We start from the raw sequence: 19944 nt of genomic DNA on the forward strand, positions 1-19944 counted from the left end.
TAGGTCCCCAAAGTTGGGAAGTAATCCCCATGTTGAGTTCAACCTCCCCTCCCCACATTACTGGTTCGCAACATCACACAGACAGGTAGCTTTGCATTATCTATGGGAATACTACGTCGAATGGGAATCACCGGACACCCTGACCCAGCCAGGACCGGCCCCACCAGCCCCCACAGAAGCCAAGACATGACACCCAGAGTAACAACTACAGATATTAGCCTCCTGATGCTGAATGTTAAAGGCCTTCATACACCGAGTAAACGCTATCCGGTTTATTCCTACACCAAACGTCAAAACGCACAGATCGTTCTCTTGCAAGAGATGCACTTAATCATACAGGAGATAGACAAGCTACGGGCTAGATGGCGGGGGACCATATGTACCACATCATTCCGCCTATGCGCGAGGGGCATTGATCTGGGTCAGACCAGGGAACCCATTTCAAGAACTCCGAAGAACAGTGGACAAAGAGGGGAGATATGCACTTTTAGAGGGCCTCTTTGATGGGCAGCTGATACTGCTGGGTAGCATATATGCCCCAAATACAGAACAAGACCGGTTTTGGGACCACCTGACAGGAGTCCTAGCCCAATCCACAACTATACCATGGATATTGGGGGGCGATTAGAAGTGTGTATTGAATCTTGCTCTAGATCGCTGCCACCCTCCGCCCGCACACTCGCTTGCTCACAAGCAAACGGAACGTTATCAAACATGGGTCACACATTGGGCAATCATGGATGCATGGAGAGACCGCTACCCGCACGCCAGACTATACTCATTTCACTCCATCCCACACAATCTACGGGTAAGACTAGATAGATTTCTATGCACAACATCGTTAGTCCCCAAAATTCAGTATGTGGATTACCTAGGCTGGGTCCTATCCAACCATGATGCCCATATGTTAAGACTACACTGGAGACCCCTCCACCCCCCAGTACCAACTTGGAGGTTACCGCAGGACTTCCTGCCAGACCAGGTTTTTAAACACGACCAGGGACACAGCATACAAGAGTATTTCTCTACAAATGCGGGAACAGCGACGTCCATATCAATCAAATGGGATGCATTCAAGGTAGTAGCCCAGGGAGAGTGCATAAAACAAACAGGGGTAAAGAGGACACTGGAATGCGCAATGACAAGCTGAACGGACACTAGCAACCCTAACAAAAAGGAGGATGCGAGCAGGGAGACTATTGTCAGGTAGCGGAAGCAAAAACAGCCTATGCAGCTGCTGCATCGTACTTACGCAAATACAACTTCAGGGCATACGCAACCAGGGTACACAAGGAGAGGGATAAAACAGGGACACTACTAGCATGGCTATCCCGACAGGATTCTGAAATCAAACCCATTACGGAAATACTTGACCACACCGGTACTCTAATGCACTCCCAGGTAGAGATACTCCAGATATTCCAACAGTACTATACTAAAGTATACAGAAATCCAGTAGGGGCAGGGCAAGGAACAGTAAACAACTTTCTTGACCCTTTGACATTGCCACAAATAGAAGCAGCAGAGAAAACTGCGCTAGACACAGAGATCCAATCTACAGACATTACCCAAGCAATCCATGCCCTGGCCCATAAAGCACCAGGGCTTGATGGTTTCCCCTTGGAGTATTACGCAACCTTCTCCCCCCAACTGGTCCCCTGCCTCGTTCGCAGAAGCACTAGAAAAGGGTGAGCTCCCGGGATCCCTTATGGAGTCAGTCTTAGTTACATTCCCAAAACCAAACCGAGACCCACAATCGCTGGCCTCATATCGTCCCATCACATTGCTATCTGCTGACTGTAAGATACTAGGGAAGATATTGGCGGACAGTTGCACGTAAATCCTGCGACCACTGGTCCATCCAGACCAATGCGGATTTGTCCCGGCGAGAAACACTTCCCAAAACCTACGTCGATCATTCCATATATGTACGGGACATCACTGCGGATCTGACGTCCAAATGGACGACACTCGAAGAATTCCCAGAGGCATCCGGGCTCAGACTAAATTGGGATAAGTCCACAGGCTGCCCGTTGCACCCGGATTTTCCCCTCAGAAGGTTCAGATAGGGGAACAGAGCATAACATGGAGTGTGAGCGCGCCCCCCCCCCCCAATACCTTGGGGTTTGCCTGTATCACTCCCCATCTGACCTGTTCGAAGGCAATCACAGTAAAGTGCTAGCCGGGATCAGGTCAGCAGTGGGATTCTGGAAGACCCTTCAATTGGCCCCAATAGGACGTGTGGCCCTAGCAAAGATGATCATCTTGTAGCACTTTACAAACTCTTCCGGTCATCCCGCCTGAGCTTTTATCAAGGACTTAAGATTAGTTACTCAGCTCACTAATTTGGGGAGCAGGCAGACAGAATAGCACTGGCCAAGTTACAACTGCCCACCACTCAGGGAGGACTGGGTGCACCCTCCTTCGAGTCATACTTTCTGGTGGCGCAACTGCAGTGGCTATCCTATTGGACTGCGGGCAGGTACATGGGGAAGACCCATGCAGTAACACGACCCATGCAGTAACAAATCCCATGCCCACACCAGAACTCTGCTGCGTGCTGCTGCCCAGCACTAAACCGCGATGCACACACCCAATACAGGTGTCTGTGGCTCGTAAATGCATGCAGAGAATACACAGAATGTCTGTAGGGGTGCCTCTGTATTCTCCTTTACTGCCATTGGTGGGCTTGCCCAGCCGAGAGGCGTACTACACGACAAATATGCTCCGCATATGGACGGAGCACTCCCTCACCGAGATAGAATACGTCTTCGAGGACGGACAACTGCAACCGTTCCACTAGCTGGTGGAAGACTATGATCTTTCCCCCGGCCAATTTCTACTCCACAGCCAAATCGTAGAAAGCTACAGCTCACTACATGATTTGACAGAGGGAGAACCAACAACACATCCAGTCCTTCACGCAATCATGCACATGGGGGCGGGTCGACACCTGGTCACTTGGCTCTATAAAGCCACACGGGAGCTTCTCAATAAACCATTAGATACGCTACGAGTAAAGTGGTAGAAAGAGCTAGGGCACCAGCTGCACGACAAGGAATGGGAGCAAGCGCTTGAATATCCCAAAAAGGTTTCCTGAAACGCACGCTTTAAAACCACGCAGTTTTACATTTTACACAGAGCGTATCAAACGCCAGCGCAACTCCAGCAATTTTATCCATCCACTCAGTTTCTTTGCCCCAGATATCAAATACTGAACGCAGACTTTTACCATATGTTCTGGGACTGCCCTACAATAGGTCCATATTGGCACACTATCCATGAGACACTCAGGGAACTCACGGGTCTTCCTAACATGGACACATGGGAGGCCTGTGCACTTGGAATCTTCCGGAGACGGAAACAGCACAAAGTACCAATTTGCTTCGCTTCACTAGCAACACTATTAGCAAAAAGAGGCATAGCTATGCACTGGTGAGCTCCTGGGGGACCCGCGATAGCAACGTGGGTGGGAGCAGTGAGCAAATGGGCAGCAGCGGAGAAGGAAACGCTCTGGGAGGAGGAGGTAAAGGAGATACATAAGCGCCCCATATCCATGGAGTGGACCCTACTGCTACATCAATTCAAACAGCAAACCAAACCAGGAAATTCCGACACTCCACCACAAACCCCGATAAACTCGCAACCACAGACCCAGATCAGCAGCACGCACAGTAGTTCCCACACAACTGCAAGTACGTAACAGGGCACAACGATGCAACCAGCCATATACTAGGCCAACCAGATAGACGTAGCGGCTAGGCAGGTCCCGACCTGTTGACATTACTCATAAACATAAGAATGACACACAGTAGCCTTGAAACCCTGTCTGACTCATATACCCTGAAATATAAGAACACTACCCCAGTTAGACTCCCCAGTTGGTAATTCAACACCATAACCAGTTGGTAACACACTGGCAACAGAAGGGAAGGAGATATATCCTCTTGTGAAAAGACATGCAAAGTTGGGTGATATTGTTTATGGCAGCAATTATGCTATGTATTAGATAACTATCAACACAGAGATGTGACCGTGGTTCCGCAGATCAGAAGCACACAAAACAATGTCAATTTACATGTACATTCATGTAATGTGTTTCTCTTAAGAAAATGTTAATAAAAATACTTGGTAAAAAAAGTGGTTGGGTCTCGAATGGTCGTTTTATGTCCCTTTTTCTCAAATTTTTACCCTTCTTGTCTGAAGCTAGATGTATGCCTGGAAGCGCATTGTCATGGTTGACATCTTCAGATTCTTTTTCCTCCATCAGACCCAGTGGTAGACGAGGCTTACGGTCCTCTTATACTTTTTATTTTATTTCCTTCTTTTGAAAAATTCACTTTATTCTGGGACTGGGAAGGTGAGAAGGTCACATACAACTCTAGAAAATTATTCAAGCTGCAAAATTACTCCTTCAGGTAATTAACCATTTTGTTTTACAGTGTGAATTTTAGATGACTTTACTGCTGTGCATTGATTTTGTAGCCGTATCTTCTTCCAGTGGGGGGCTGGGCTGAAAAGTGTATGAACTTGCAAATAACTGTCAAAGTCCCTTTTGTCCCACCTGTGCTTCTTTTTATATTGAATCTCCACACAGTAACATTTTGTGGATTGTGTAAGAAAAAACGTGTGGCCGCCATGCAGATATCGTTTAGGGACAAGTAAGCAATAAAATAGAGGATTTCTCCTTTTTGCCTCGTGTGTAGGAAGCTACCGCTGTATATACTATACCAAAATGAGGTATAGTGTGCAGAGAGTCCAGTGGAACCCCAAAGGTAAGCAGAGGTAAATGTAGATAGCACCTTACTCTCTATTTGTGGTAGTGTGGTCAAGCAGTAAGGCTTTATCAGAGGACAGTGTTAAGCATGTGTTGTATACATTCAGTCAGCAAATGATTTCACACACTCAAAGACTGACCTTCAGACCAATTGTTTTTGTATAAAAATATTCTTTTAGTTATTTTATTTTCTAGAACCAAGCAAGCTTGGCACAGGCAAGCAATAAATACTATACAGTAGTTATGCAGTTGTAACAGTTTGGATTGCAATTGAATATGCACTTTGTTTTAATTACAGTACTGTTACTGAAAATGCAATGCTTTGGAAATACAGTACATATACTTTGTAAAGGCTTTTTAGTAAAATGACGAGTAGATTACTTTACAGATTACATTTCTTACACAGTACAGTATGCCTGGATACTGCACTGGGTCATTTCCAGTAAACAGGTGAGTAAAAGCGTTTTTGTTATTTAGAACAGTTTTAAAAGGATTTCTTAGATTTTCCAACTCCACACTTTTCACAGAAAAACAGTCAATGTTATCCTATGGAGGAAAATAGTGTTATCGGTTAACAGGTAAGTACTTTGTTGTGGCAGTTTGTATTCTGTGGTTAGACACAGGGGTCCTCCAGGGTCAAGGATGCACTCTTGTTACACCGTCAGCGGCACTAGGGCCGCCGGGTGCAGAGTGCTGAGGCCCAGTGTTATTCAATGAGCGATAGGGGGCCTCCAGTTGATGGCTGCTGACGAGCAGGCCACTAGGTTGTAAGAGCAAACCTCCTGGACTTAATCTCAAGGCAAATGGGGGTTCAAAAGGTACACCCTCAGCAGCACTGGGGAGGGTGGGTGCAAAGTGCTGTTTTGGCATCGGGCGCCCGGGTAGCTTTCAATGGGGAATCTCTGGTTTGCAAACACACTGCAGGCTCAGGGACAAACGTCTTCTGGGTGTGACCACCACTTGGAGAGGTAAGTTGGGCCACTCAAGGCCGTGGGGCGTCGGGTGCAGTGGTGCCTTCTAGGTTCGGATCTTCTTACCAATTCCTGGTCGGGGGACCTTCCGGTTTGAGCTGGAGGCTTGAAGCAGGTCAGAGATCACCGGATCTTGGGTCAGGATCACCGGGGAGACCATCTCTTGGTGTTGAGCCACTCGAACTCAGGCCGTGGGCGTCGGGTGCAGACTTGCGGATCCTTGCAGAGCTTGAGTCAGTTGGTGAACAAATCTGGTGTTCACGGGAGACAAAGTCTTTGGGATGGAAGGCAGTCAGGTACTCCGGGTTCCTCAAGGTTACTGGCTGCAGGACTCACCGGAATTTCGCTGGAGCAGGTTCGAGGTGGGGACAGGCCGGTAGGGCTGGGGCCAAGTGAGTAGGCGTCGTCCTCTTGTTAGCTTCGGCACAGCTGTTCAGTCCTTCTTTTGGTTTCTTGTCTGAGGAAGCAAGGCTCAGGGGTGTCCCTAAATACTAGATTTAGGGGAGTTACAGGTCGGTAAAAGGTTGGGACCAATGGGTCCCTTCCCTGAGGTGGGTACACCCCCTATTATGCCACCCTCCAGTGGGAGGGGACATAGACCTCTGCCCGGTTGGCCGGGGCCCCCCATCGGCAAGATGGCTGGGACGGAGAGTATGGATTTAATGTGCTGAGAAGTTTAATACCAAACTTCTCAGTTTTCAGTGTAGCCATTATGGTGTTGTGAAGTTCGTAATGACAAACTTCCAGCACCATATACTCTTAATAGCAGCACTGCACTTACAATGTCTAAGAATGGACTTACGAAAACACAGTTGATGGACAGAATGTAGAACAATGTCATACATTCACCCCAGTACAAGGATCTGGGCCTAAATCCATCGTTTTTTTGCACTCCACACCGTTCGCCCTAAGAATGGACTTAGACACTGTAGGGGTACAGGGCTCATGCACCTGTACCCTCACCACTGGTATAGTGCACCCAGCTAGAGGGGTGACTGATCTATGCCAGGGCAGTGGGTTGTATACATGTCACACAGGGATGTCACACAGGGATGTGTGCCATGTCGACTCTTGACTTTGTTCTGCACCAAGGCACGCAGCCTGCAAAGGCAGTGTGAGTGTAAAGGTACATGACCTCCAAGGGTGGCACAATAAGCCCTTAGAGGCCGTACCTGGTCACAGTGCCCTGGGTACCTGTGGTACCATTCACCAGGGGCTGACCTATGGCCAGGGATGCCAATAGGGTTTTGGTTTCAATGCAATTTTAAGGAAAGAACATTGGCCCTGGGTGCCTGATTAGCAGGAGCCCAGGGCACACTCAGTCAAAGCACATCAGACAGTTCAGCAAAAAGTGGTGGCAACCATGCAGAAAGGGGGCACTTTCCCACATTTATATTATGCATAGGCTCAAAAGATGGTTTCATGGGTTGAGATAGTACAAGATGTAGGTTCCATATTGGTGTTGGGGCTATTAGCTTGGCTTCCTCAAGCAATGTTTTGATGACTGATGTGCAGCAAATAAAATCTTACTATTATTCACCTTGTGTACAGCAGTATGGCTGGCAAATGTAGCTAGAGGGAGTCTTATGAAAGTCCCTCATATAGTAGATTAGTGAGGTACCTGATTACAGGAGTGGCTTGTGCCCAGCTGTTGCTAAGCCCCTTCCTGATACACCAGACTATGAACCTACTCCATTTTGTAATGTCACACTTCCTTGTGGTAAACCTTCTGGCCTCTTTGAGGACCTCCTAGGCAAATATTGGTAGACCCACGTGACCAAACTCTAGATACTCAGCAGGATAAGGGAAGATGGTTCCAGATGGTATACCTGACCCCTTTGTGTTTTCGACAAGTTCTTATGGTCTGCTAGCCTCATAACCATGTGTGTCTGGCCCATTAGGGTGCTATTAAGATGAGTCATTGGCTATTGCTTGCATTTCTGTTGCATCTAAGATATCTATAAAATTGGGATAAAGGTATAGGCAAAATTCCATGACCAATCTATCAAAAGGGGATTCCCCCTCGTGACCGGTGATGTGGATACCTGCATGTGAAGCTTTAGCATTTTCTTCAGTTGTGAAGAGAGCTATGTGTGCTGTGCACCACCTTTGGAGGATTATCTCCACTTGTTGGTGCTTTAGTTCCCACTTGTCGGAGGCATTTGCCTGTCCGCTTAGCCAGTCCACCTCTGTGTTCTGCACCTCTGGTAGGTGTATTGTCATTAGTGTTATCCTTCTCTGAATAGCCCACTATCATACCAGATCGATCGCACATGCCCTAGTGAATCCGGGTGCAGAGGTGTTGGGCGGGTTGGTAGCCTTGCACGCTACTCGGGAGAAGGGAAGAGAGGCCACCTAGAAATAGGCTGTATGGGGTACTTGGGGAGAAGTCCAGGAGCTTCTAATTGGGGCTCGGGTCATGAGGGTCCTGGGAGCACAGAATGTTTGTGGTTGGCTGGCTCTCGGCATCAAGGTGCTCACTGGTGTTGGTCAGGACCAACATGGGGGACAAAAACAGGACAGCTGGGCCATTCTCGGTGCTGGCCTCTGAGGTGCCGACGTCCCTCCTCGGCTGGTCGACGGTGCTGTAGTTGCAGTACAGACTTAACTTTCGACAAGCTTTGGTTGTGGCAGGAACCGGTACTCCGGGAATCGATGCAAGATGGCTCGTGGAGGTCTTGGCGTCTTCAGGCTTGGGAGGAAGACGGATTTCCTTGAATATGCTGACCTTCTCTTGGGTGGTTACTGCTTGGTGGACCTGGTGGAAAGCAGCTTATTTAAACCGGACGTCACGGTCGGAGGCTGCAGGGGAGTAGCTCCTCTACTCCAAGGGAGATGCTGGCTGCTGGGCAAAGAGCTGGCAACCCTCTGGGGCTTGTTGAGGCTGCACAGCTGCAAGACGAGTTAGGTCTTTGCAAGTGTCGAGTCTCTGCGCGGCATACATGGTTTGGCGCCAAAGGTCTGCAGCAGTCTTCAGTTCTTGCGGGTGTTGGCTCTTCAGTGTTCTGTTCTTCTTTTCAGTCAGGATCTCGAGTCCTGTATTCAGAGAGCCCCTAAATACTAAATGTAGGGTAGTGGAGTCCAGCCAATGTGCTACCTACCCTTGGGGTAATTATGCCCCCTATATAACCACTTCCTGTGGGAAGAGGGCATATCCCTGTCCCAGTTTCATAAATACAAATGTTCCTGGGTTGGAGCACATCAGGTAGCTCACCTTAGGGGTGTGACTGACCCGAGTATGTTCCATGCCTACTTCGCATACTAATTTCCCACATGTCCTGGAGCCAAATGGTCCTCAGGTCAGGGGTGGCATCTCCCAGGTCTGGGGGATGCTGGGATTGCATATCAAAGGTGGCATGGCTTTGAAGCCTCTGGCCTTGATATGCTCATTGCTAGCCATCCTGTTTGGAGTGGAGGAGGTGTATGCACCTCCTGCCAGAGGAGGCATTGTTCCCGACTTCTGAGAGCAGGCTCTCCCCTCCTGGGGGCTCAGAAACGCTTCTGTGGTGGCAGGCTGGGCTGGACCAGTTAGCCAGCACGCTAGTGGACTAGTAGGTTTCATGGGGTACCTCCAAGGTGGTAACCTCAAGAGAAAGGGGCGTCCTCTCGCCCCAATCAACTGCACTGCTAATCGCGCCAACATGGCAAACATTTTAACCTCATTTCAAACTGAATATTCTTCCTTGTTAATCAATTTAAACCATCATATTTAAACCTTCTTTTTTGCTTTAACTTTTTCCTTAAATCTGCACTCGGAATAGTATGCCATTTTCCAAGTTTCTATTATTCACGCTGTGTCCAACCAGACCTCTAGCAAAAATAAGACTAGTGCAGATTCGTCCAAGGCAGTGTGTTTATTAAAATTACCCAATGCATTTCGGGCTGCAAGCGCCCTTCGTCGGGGGTCACTCTAGAAAACAACAATAAAAACAATGACCATTACTTTCTTAACCGGAAACATATTTGCTGCAGGCTAATTGCCATTTTGTTTTTTGTTTATTATATGACATGTAACGATGTAACTCTCAAATGCCCCCACCTCCAAGGTACCCACTAGGTGCATGCATTATTAAGTCCATCACTGGAATCAGTGTGAGTTTATTAGTATGAGATGTTTGATACTAAACAGTCTTGGTTTAGTGAAGCCATCATGGAGCAGGGGCACTCTTATTGACCAGTGTCCGGTATATATACACTCTAGATGGCTTCCCTGTTCACTGGCAATGACAAATAATCTACTTGGACATCACAGAGGCATATAATTGCTATTGCAAATATGTCCTAACATCTACTATAATGCACCCTGCCTTAGGGCTGCAATGCCTGGTGTAGGGGTAAGTTACATATATTGCATGCAGTGTCTGCAGGCATGGCACACAGGAGGTGTGCCATGTTGTGTTGTGTCCTCACTTTTGTCTGCACCATGTCAGGGAGTCTGCAATGGCAGTCTGCATGAGTGTGGTGGGGGGTCTCTTCGGGTGGCACAGTACATGCTGCAGCAATTATGGACTATTTAGTACCCGTGCCCTAGGTACCAGGGGTACCATTTACTAGGGGCTTACATGGGTACTAAAGGTATTGCCAATTGGGGGAACAATTGCACAGTTTTAGGGAAAGAGAACTGGCAATGGAGACCTGGATAGCAAGAACCCAGATCACTTCTGTCAAAATTGCATCAATTACGAGGCAAAACGTGGGGAGACAACGTCGAAAAGGTGCACTTTCCTACAATTACTATGCTGAATTATGTTCAATATCCATTCATTGGAGGTGATCTTCTTTTACCCTTGAGTGAAACCTCCGATCCTGCCATCTATAGGTGTTTTAAGTAGGAGGACCCCTCTAGGCAACTCACTTGCTGGAGGAACCATGGGGCGATTTCTCTTGCTCTGGATCGCCCATCGAATGTAAGCCTGTATAAAGAAAAGCACTACCACTGCAATATTGTGCTTGATATGCCACTTTGTGGTGTGAAGGTGCTGTGCAATGTGAACCGTTGTTAGCCTCCACGTGTGGGCATTCTTTTCCTGGGTGTAATTCCTCCTCAAAGAGGACTCCTCAGTCAGAAATATGCCTTTCACAGGGAAGAGTCTCTTCGGCAACACAGTGGATGACACACTGCAATGCATAAAGGGGACAAAGAGTGCAAAGGTATTGGGCCTTTGCTAAATTTGCAAAGCCCCAATGCCTTTGCACTCTCATTGTACCCTTTATGCATTGCAGTGCATCATCCACTGTGTTGCCGAAGAGACTCTTCCCTGTGAAACGCTATTTCTGACTGAGGCTTTCACATACTATTTAAAGCCTGACACTCTTAGCCACGCAGGTCTTCTCAGAGTTTTTTTTTTTTTTGCAGAGTTTTATATAGCGCGAACTAGAACCGAACTGAATCAGTTATCAGAGCGCCTTACATAGCACCAGTTACGTTACATGAGGACACACTTTCATTTTAGGCACGGGGAGATTAAGTGATTTGCCCAGAATCACAGGGGGTTTTTGGCGTCGTTACCGAGACTCGAACCCAGATCCCCAGGCCCGAGGTCATGGGGAGAGGGGTTGGCCTAACGGCTAAGGCGCTCGACCTCGGGCCTGGGGATCTGGGTTCGAAAAAAGCAATCACTCTTTTTATGACAACACTGTACTGTTCATACAACAAAGCCCGGCTTTAAAATAAATGTTTCTACATTCATTCATCATTAGAAGTAACATAACTCACCAACACAAGAGTGCCCATCTGTGTGTAGCTGGTAGCCTGGTTGGCAATTACATCGGTATCTTCCTGGTAAGTTCTGACACAAAGAGTTTGGACCACATCTGTCTAGTCCCAATACACATTCATCTACGTCTACCAAGAAAGGAAAAAGCTGATAAAGTTGGTTTAAAGCCTTCTGACCAAAATAAGGATTTACTTGTAGTTCTGGACTCAAACACAAACAACTTTACTGGTGGGCTGGGACTAAATCATGAAGCCAACAATAGATATGATCAAGACGCAGTGTTAAAATGAAAACTGACAGTGCTCTCGTATATATATAAAATGGATGTATAAGCTAGTAAGCATCATGAGTCCTATTTTGGTATCCGAGAACTGTTAAAAAAAATAAAGAAATGAAATCAGGGCCTGGTCATAGATCAGGCGCTGTGGCCAACCTCTGCTGCATGCATCATTCGGTGGTGCACAAGGAAAGCTGGCAGCAAGGTCTAATCAATGTGGAAAGGCTAATGTGATATGTACTCACCTCTAAGATTATTTACATTTGTAACTACGTCTGTTCCATAAGGGTGATGTCATGAAAGTGGCAGTTACGGTTAGCATGGTTGTTCGGGGAGTTATGGATTGTGCTTCTAATCTTATCTTTTGAATTTCAGTGATTTTTTTTTCTCGATTTTTATTCCCAACATTAATAGGACTTGAGGTGTTGAAAACAAAGCTAACATGGCTTCACTAACTTTTGATATATAAATATATCAGGGCTACTGGAATTATGCACTTCTGTGGCCACGTTTTGTTTCAAAATAATCAATTTGACGCATTCGCCACAGTCCAGGATCTGCTGCATAATTTGAAGACTAAAAACTATTTCTAGCACTGCAACACGTTTTGCTGTGCAGCGGAAGGCCCTGTGCAAGAGTTGACTGGTCATCTTTCAGAGGCTTATTGCCATAAATGGGTGTGAAAGTGGAGCTAATGAGGTGAAACCTTTGCTAAGGCAATGCTAAGATGGGGAAAAATGTCAAAATAATTAATCAATAAATGTGTAGCATTATTTGCCTTTTCTTACTGCGTAATTTAATTAAGACTCCCACATAATTTGGTCCTTTCCTGCTGTGGAATTCTAGTGACCCTGCTGTCTGTGCAGTGTGTCTCTATTATTCCTTTGACCATGTCGGGACACTTGATGGATGGACCACGCAAAAGGTGCTGTAATGTATCTTATGTATCATTCATATTTACTTTCTTTAAATATTTTATGGTTTAAATCTCTTTATTGAAATTTCAGAACAAATACAGGACAACAAGACCCACAGCTCTCTATTGTGCTTAGCGGAACCAACTCCAGCGTGATAGGGCAATCTTAACAGTACACTTATCTAGAAGGACAACGGAAGCTATTTCAATAGTCGGTGATCTACAAAAGTATACATTTAAGCATTTTTTTTAAATAATAAACTCATGCAGTAATAAGAAAATCATATGCAGGTGGAACAGAGATATATTGCTTCTTGCCTTGATTTAGTACTTAGTAAATATTGCTTACAATGTTGAAAGAAACAAAATAGTGAAATGGGTTAACTCATGGATTGCTTACCTGTGCATTGATACCCGTTACCCGAATATCCAGGACGACAAACACATCGGAAGGTACCGTCACCATGGAAGATGCACTGTGCTACATCAGGAGCAGCACAGTTATTGCGTCTGTCTTCACAGGGATTTGTTGGTGGGGGGGTCACTGAAAGCAGATGTTATAATATTACTACACCTGGAAGGTGAGAGGTAAAAATGGTATTCAATTAAATCTTTAAGCTTAGAAGTCAATAACAATCCATCAGAGCCTCAACGCCACATGTCAGTGTCTTGGGGACTAACATCAATTTATCATAAATGTCCTATGCACTTTGAGGCACATATTTTACAGTTAGCACATGCTCGAAAAGTAAGAAAAATCTCTAATACAAATATGTTATGTTAATATATATTTTTAAAGCGCTCGTACGCCCATGGGCTTCATGGCGCTATCGAAGAGGGTAGTATAAACACAAAATAATACTCTAATGGTAGGCCTGTTTTTGAAAGCCAGGTCTTTAAGGTCTGTCTGAATATCAGGAAATCCTGGCTCTGTCTGATCGACAGTGGTAAGGAGTTCCAGAGGGAGGCCGCTAGGTGGTGAAAGCAGCTGCCACCCTGTCGTTTCCTTTTCAACCGAGGTACAATTACTAGTGCCTTGTGAGCGGAACGGAGGTTCCGTGAAGGGACATATTTTGACACTAGCTCCCTGATAAAATTGGGGCCTTTGTTCTGTAGAGCTTTGAAGGTGATGCATCCGGTTTTAAAGGCCACTCTTTGAGCTACCGGAAGCCAGTGTAGCTTTTCCAGGCCAGGTCTAATAGATTGCCATTTTGGTTGTTTCCAGATAAGTCTGGCCGCCTGGTTCTGGCCCAGTTGTAGTCTTCTCAAAAGACCTGCTGGGAGTCCTAAGAAGAGGCTGTTTGAAAAGTCTAAGCGGGCCCCAGACCACAGACTTTTAAATATCACAATATCTTATGTCTACAACTGTGTCATTGTAAAAATTTAAATCAAGCAGCCTTTTGTTGTATGTCTTACAACTGCATTAATGTTAGTCTTTTGTTATTTGTACAAATATACTCAAATTCAAATTAGCATTTAAACACTGCAAGTATTAGGTATAATGCTCTGTATGCATGACAAGCCACTTCACTGTCAAGCAGGAACAACTTGAATGGGTTCTTCGTATACGTTTTCTAACCAACATTTTTCTTCTCTTCGGTTTTTACTCAATTACATACATTGTTAAAAGTTGGGAATTTAATAATCGCAAATGTTCTGGTTAGACCTGGCATCATTGGCGTTGGTCTTCCCTGTATTTTTGCCTTTACTTCCAGTGTTTTCGCTGTGTGTTGGACTTTGTTTTTGCTGATCTAGATGGTTTGGGCACTTTGCCACTGCTGTTCAGTGCCAAAGTGCAAGTGCTCTCTTTGACAATTATTGTAATGGATTGGTGAGTCCATGATTTGATTTATTAGTCAGTCCTTAGTACAGTGCACTGTGTGTGATCAGGGCCTGTAAATCAAATTCTGCTAGTAGGCCTGCAGCACTGATTGTGCCACCCACACAGGCAGCCTGTAAACGTAACTCAAGCCTGCCATTGCAGAGCCAATGTGCAGTCTAGTACTGCCATATCGAACTGGCCAGTGCATCCACTTGCCAGGACCTATCCTTCCCTTTTTTTACATGTTAGTCACTGCTAAGGTAGGCCCAAGGTACCCTTGTGGGCAAGGTGCAGTGTTTGTCAAAGGTATGACATGATGTGTGATGTCTGTGTCATGTTCTGATAGTGAAAAAGTTTTTCACTTTCACTATTGTAAGGCTATCTGTCCCCATAGGATAGAATGGGGAGTTGGCTCATAACATTTTCTGAGCATTACTGTCTTGAGAACTAAATAGGAAAATAACGTTTGATATGCCTGAACTCACAATGTTGAGATGCATCTTTTACTGAGGTTTTTTTTTACATTCTGGGTTTGAAAATGACACTTTTAGAAAGTAAGTATTTTCAAGCCATCCAGTGTGCCTCTGCTAGGTTGTGTATTGACTGTCTGGCTTTGGAGAGACTGGGGCTGGGGATGTGCATTCTGTTCAGACAGCCACTTGGGGTGCTGAGGTGTGTCCTGCCTTTCCAGGGTGAGTCAGGACTTGGTTGAATAGACCTGGGCTGCATTCAGAGTAGTGGGAGGAGATTTCTCTCACACCTGAATGGGCCTGGTCTGCCAAGCACAGTGCTGTCTCCACCCCCTGCAAGGAAGCTGCACCAGAGAGGACCGAACTGGTGGTTTTGGCTGGGTAAAGAGCTTCTCTGCCACAGAGAACAAAGATTTACTGTATAAAAAGAGGGGCCCAGACCCCAGACTTTTAAACCACTTCAGGGAATCAAGAGGAACCTTTGCCAAGGAGAAGAGCTGAAGAAACAGAGGAGGAATACTGCCTCTGTGCTGTTTGCTGTCTGGGGTTGGCCTGCAGTGGCTACTTTCTGCCAAGGAAAGGAGAAACAATTTGTTGTTTGCTGTGACCCCTGCTTGAGGAAGATCTCCAAGGGCTTAAAATAGAGCTTGCCTCCTGTTCTGAAGTCTCAAGGACACAAAGACTTCACTCCTAGTCCCCCCTGAACTCTTTTGCTTGGCGTTCTGACCTGCCGAGAGGTGCCTGCCAGTGTCCTGGGCCTCTGGAAGTGGTTGTGGGACTGGAAACTTCAAGAACTGGGAAAATCGATGCATTGCCTGTTTCTGACGCATCGCAGCATGCAAGAGAATACTTCTGACTCATCGATGCCTGCTCACGGCTGAAGTGTCTGCCGTGCAACGAATCCTGTTCACCGATCTCCGACGTCCGAGATCACCGCACCGATTTGGACACAGGCCTGGTTGGAGAAGAACGAACGCATCGTACCGGATAGTCACGCATCACATCGAATCGTCAAGTCTGTCGCTTCATTGGGGGACGCAGTAAGAAACCGACGCATCACCTCCCCACCCAGTATGAAACCGACGCATCAGCTCTTTTCCGGTAAGGAACCAACGCATCACCTCCCATGCACAGCAGTGAGGAACCAACGCATCACCTTCCCTGAGTGTAAGGAACTGACGCATCACCTTCCCTGCAACCCTTTTTGCTTGCATTTTTCTACACATCCAAGGTACTTTGTGTAAAAGTGTTGCATTCCACATTTTTGGGGAACAGAACTGTTTCTACCTTTTAAGAATCATATTTTTAGTAGAGTATTGTGGATTTTTGTCGTTTGGTCTTGTTTTGGTTTAGATAAAGATTACTTATTTTTCTAAACTGGTGTAGTGTCCATTTGTAGTGTTTTCACTGTATTACTGTATGTGTTCACAAATGCTTTACACACTGACTCTGAGATAAGTCTGTCTGCTCTTGCCAAGCTACCAAGAGGGTGAGCAGGGGTTATTTTAGAAGTGTATTCCCCGTATGCGGACTAGAAGCAACGGTCCTCATTTGGACAAAGGTACCTCCCACTGCCAACTAGAGACCCTCATTTCTAACATTTCTCATTTGCACTAGATCTACAACTTTTGTGGGTTTCGTGGTGATCCCACGGACTAGTAATTGACACCAACCAAAGTTAAGATTTCCATGAGTACTAATAGGGCATCACGCTCATGCAGATATTTATCTAGTATCATCTTTCTGCATGAGTAAACATGGTGTGCATTTTATTTACACATGCAACTTCTTCTACACAGGATACATTTTTCTCTCCAGAGAAAAACCTTCTACTACAAGTTTTGCTTTAAAGGGGCCATCTGAGGAGTGGTGTCACAATAGGTCTCAAAACCCGAGCACACATCAAACATTCTAGGTTGCCTATTGTTGGAGACAAAGGATAGAGAATAGAGAAATTTTCTTTTCTCTGTATTGGATAGCCCCTTTAAATAAAGGTTTGAATATAAATTTAAAGCAAATATATCACGTTTAAAACAAGACCCAATATCAGGCAGCGTCACCTGGCTTTCTCAGTTGTTTGATAACCTGGCCAGAGGAGAAAACCTCACTTTCGTGTTGGGATAGGGCTCAGGGATGTACCTTACACATTTCCTAACAGTGTAACCTCACAAGTGGAGGTGGGATTTTCAGATAATAATTAGGCTCGTAATGTACCTATGAATGAGATCTTCCCCTCAAAGTCGTTCAGTGCTGGGAGAAGGAGGGGAGGGAGCCTGGCACCTGCACATTAGGTAAGGTTTCGCTCAAAATAACAAGTTTCTCTCATGCGATTATCCTTTTTCACTTGTATTGAGAGAAAACATGTATATACTGGGTACGTTTTCTACGCATTTTAGCACTGTGCTCCATATCACCATTTTCTAGCGAGGGCTCAGGTCAACTGAAATAACAATTATCTGATCTATTACTGTGCTGCTTGCGATTTTGTATTAAGGACTAGTTGGACTTTAGACTTCCAAACAAGTTGTGTTTTGTTTTCAACAAAGTCATTGTCATAATTGAACCTAGGCTGAACATATGTGGAACCTCAGATATCCTGTTGTCTGGATTCAGGGGTCGGAAGGCTCTTTTTCAGTAGCTTCGGTTGGATTAAGCACAAAAGGTTATTGTTGTGGACTTTAGCTGAAGTGCAAGAAATGCTAACTGATCAGATGGCAGCGAGAAACTATTTCTACAGGCAAAAAAGGCAGTGCCTCCCTAGAAACCATGTTAAACATCTCTCTCCAACAGTTTTGTCAGTTAGCCAAGACCTATCTAGTGCCCTGGACAGTGCTTTAAATGGGCCGGTACTCACCGGTACGGAGTACCGGCACTATCAAATTTTCTAGCCCTCAGTGCCTGCACTTTTCTTTAGTCAGGGAGAGTACCGATACCCTGATTGGTGGCACGGCAGGCTCAGGTTCCGTATCGCCTACACCGCAGGACAGATGCGCTCTGCTTCCGGATCTCACAATCACAATGAGCCATGAAGTCGAATTTTGCAGAGACGCTGGTAAAGTCCAGAGGAGCCCCTTTGCAATTCCTCACACGGCAGGGGTTTGAGAGGGCTTGCGTCACACGCTGTGATTAACAGAGCAGGGTCTAGCCAGACCTTGCACTGTTGATTAAGCGTGTCCATTCTGCTACAAATGCTTTATAACCCCGCCCCAGCTCCCTCTCCGTCAGGTGCATGAAATAGCCTGTCCGGCGCTGCTCTGGCCACATTTACGCGAGTGGCAGTTCAACACAATCATCTACCTTTTTTTTCATGTTTGTTTTTTACTGCGCAGGAGCTGCTTCCCTTTGTGTGCCACATCAACTAATCGCTGCATTTACATAACAGCGAGGGATCCATGGGTGTGAAAGTAGCCATGCCCAAAGAGCAATGCATAGAAGGGAACGCTGGCGCACTCCAGAAATGACCTCCCGTGACAGCTGGCAATGGATCTGGCTGAGTGAGAAACGAGATGATGAACATAGAGGAAGGGGGGGGGGATGTAAAAAGGTGACGTGACAGCTGAAGTTAGGATTGGCACTTTTTTTTCTGTTAAATGTACCAGGTATTTGTTCAGTTTTTAAATCGGGGCTTAAATATTGCATTTTAGCACAAATTAGTGCAGAGTTCAAAATCTGCTGTATTTCTTGTTAACTTTCATTATCGTTTATAAATCTATATATGTATGTATGCGGAAATACTTTTGCACTTTTGAAGTGATTGAATGTTTTATGCTTTTAGTTACTGTTATATATCATTATGTATCATCATGTCTTGCCCTTAGCACCGCCCCTAGCCCCGCCCACTTGATTTTAATGAGTACCTGCACTTTTTTCCCCCCATATAAAGGACTGGCCCTGGAGACATGTGGTTGCTATCTACTGAAGTATTTCTGCCACTAAGATGCTCTGGAAAAACCACAATCATAGAATTTAGCTAAAAAATGAAGAAGATTCCCTCAAAACGCTGGAGAACACAAGATGCGAATTCATCACAATTGCTGCTAGAACCGAATATCTTACAAATCAGTAAATAGCAACTCAAACAATCTAATGTTATTTCTAACCTTTTTTTGGAAAAGGGCATATTAGAGTGCAAATCTAAAAGTCTGTTTAATTGATCACAACTATTCACTAGAGTTTCTTAAAGCAATGGGTCAAAAATATTTTGGGAAAAAAGCAGAAGAAATGAAAAACTTAAAGAGTCCGGTTGTGAAGGAGGCGATAGAAACCTACAACTGATAAGGGCAGACCACAATTCTTGAAGCAATGTTAATTTCGATGCTAACTTCACGAACAAGACCAAATTAGGTTTTCACACTGTGTTAGTCTGATATACTTTGGAGTAGTTTATTCTTTTTTTTCCCCCAAAAGCACTCTTCCGCGATGTACTATGGGAAGTAACACTATTTAGTTTACAACTGACACAGCAAATAAGTTACAAGGCTTAACTGATCGGCACTTACAAACACAGGTGTATCCATTAGCAGCAAACTCGTAGCCAGCTTCACATTCGCACCTAAAGCTTCCCGGGAGGTTGAGGCACAGGGAATGGGCACCACATCTGTTGAAGCCTGTTGCACATTCGTCGATATCTAAATGAAATGAACAGAAGCGTTTAAATGGATTCTTCGAAATAGTGTTCATGCTCATTTGGATGAGTTGATCCTATGAGCAGTATTTATTTATTTAAAGAGTTTTATATAGCGCTGGCTAGACCCAAAGGTATCAGAGCGCTTTACATAAGGTTCCACATAGTTGCAAACTTACATCAGTTACATATTACCAATGATACCTGTAAAAACATTTAAGGAGCATAGAAGAAAAGGAAAATGGAGTGAGAAGGGTAAGGGGGTAGGGTACAGATACAATGGAGAGACGAAGGGAAAGTCTGCCCAAGGTCCGGCTGGGTAGATGACAGCCGAGGGGGAATCCGCAGCCCATCTCCTCTTCAGCTATCA

General features: G+C 45.5%; 1 protein-coding gene across 1 annotated transcript in view; it reads right to left on the reverse strand.

Annotated features, from left to right (window-relative positions):
• NID2 (nidogen 2) overlaps nucleotides 1-19944 on the reverse strand; it is a 251912-nt gene that overhangs the window by 80380 nt on the left and 151588 nt on the right. Inside the window, exons 10-12 of the mRNA XM_078659743.1 lie at nucleotides 19450-19578; nucleotides 13059-13202; nucleotides 11465-11593 (exon numbers count right to left, since the gene is read on the reverse strand). Of these exons, the coding sequence (XP_078515869.1) occupies nucleotides 11465-11593; nucleotides 13059-13202; nucleotides 19450-19578 (402 nt within the window). The remainder of the gene's footprint in view (nucleotides 1-11464; nucleotides 11594-13058; nucleotides 13203-19449; nucleotides 19579-19944) is intronic.

This window comes from Lissotriton helveticus, chromosome 9 (assembly GCF_964261635.1).
Source record: "Lissotriton helveticus chromosome 9, aLisHel1.1, whole genome shotgun sequence".
Taxonomy (NCBI): Eukaryota; Metazoa; Chordata; class Amphibia; order Caudata; family Salamandridae; genus Lissotriton; species Lissotriton helveticus.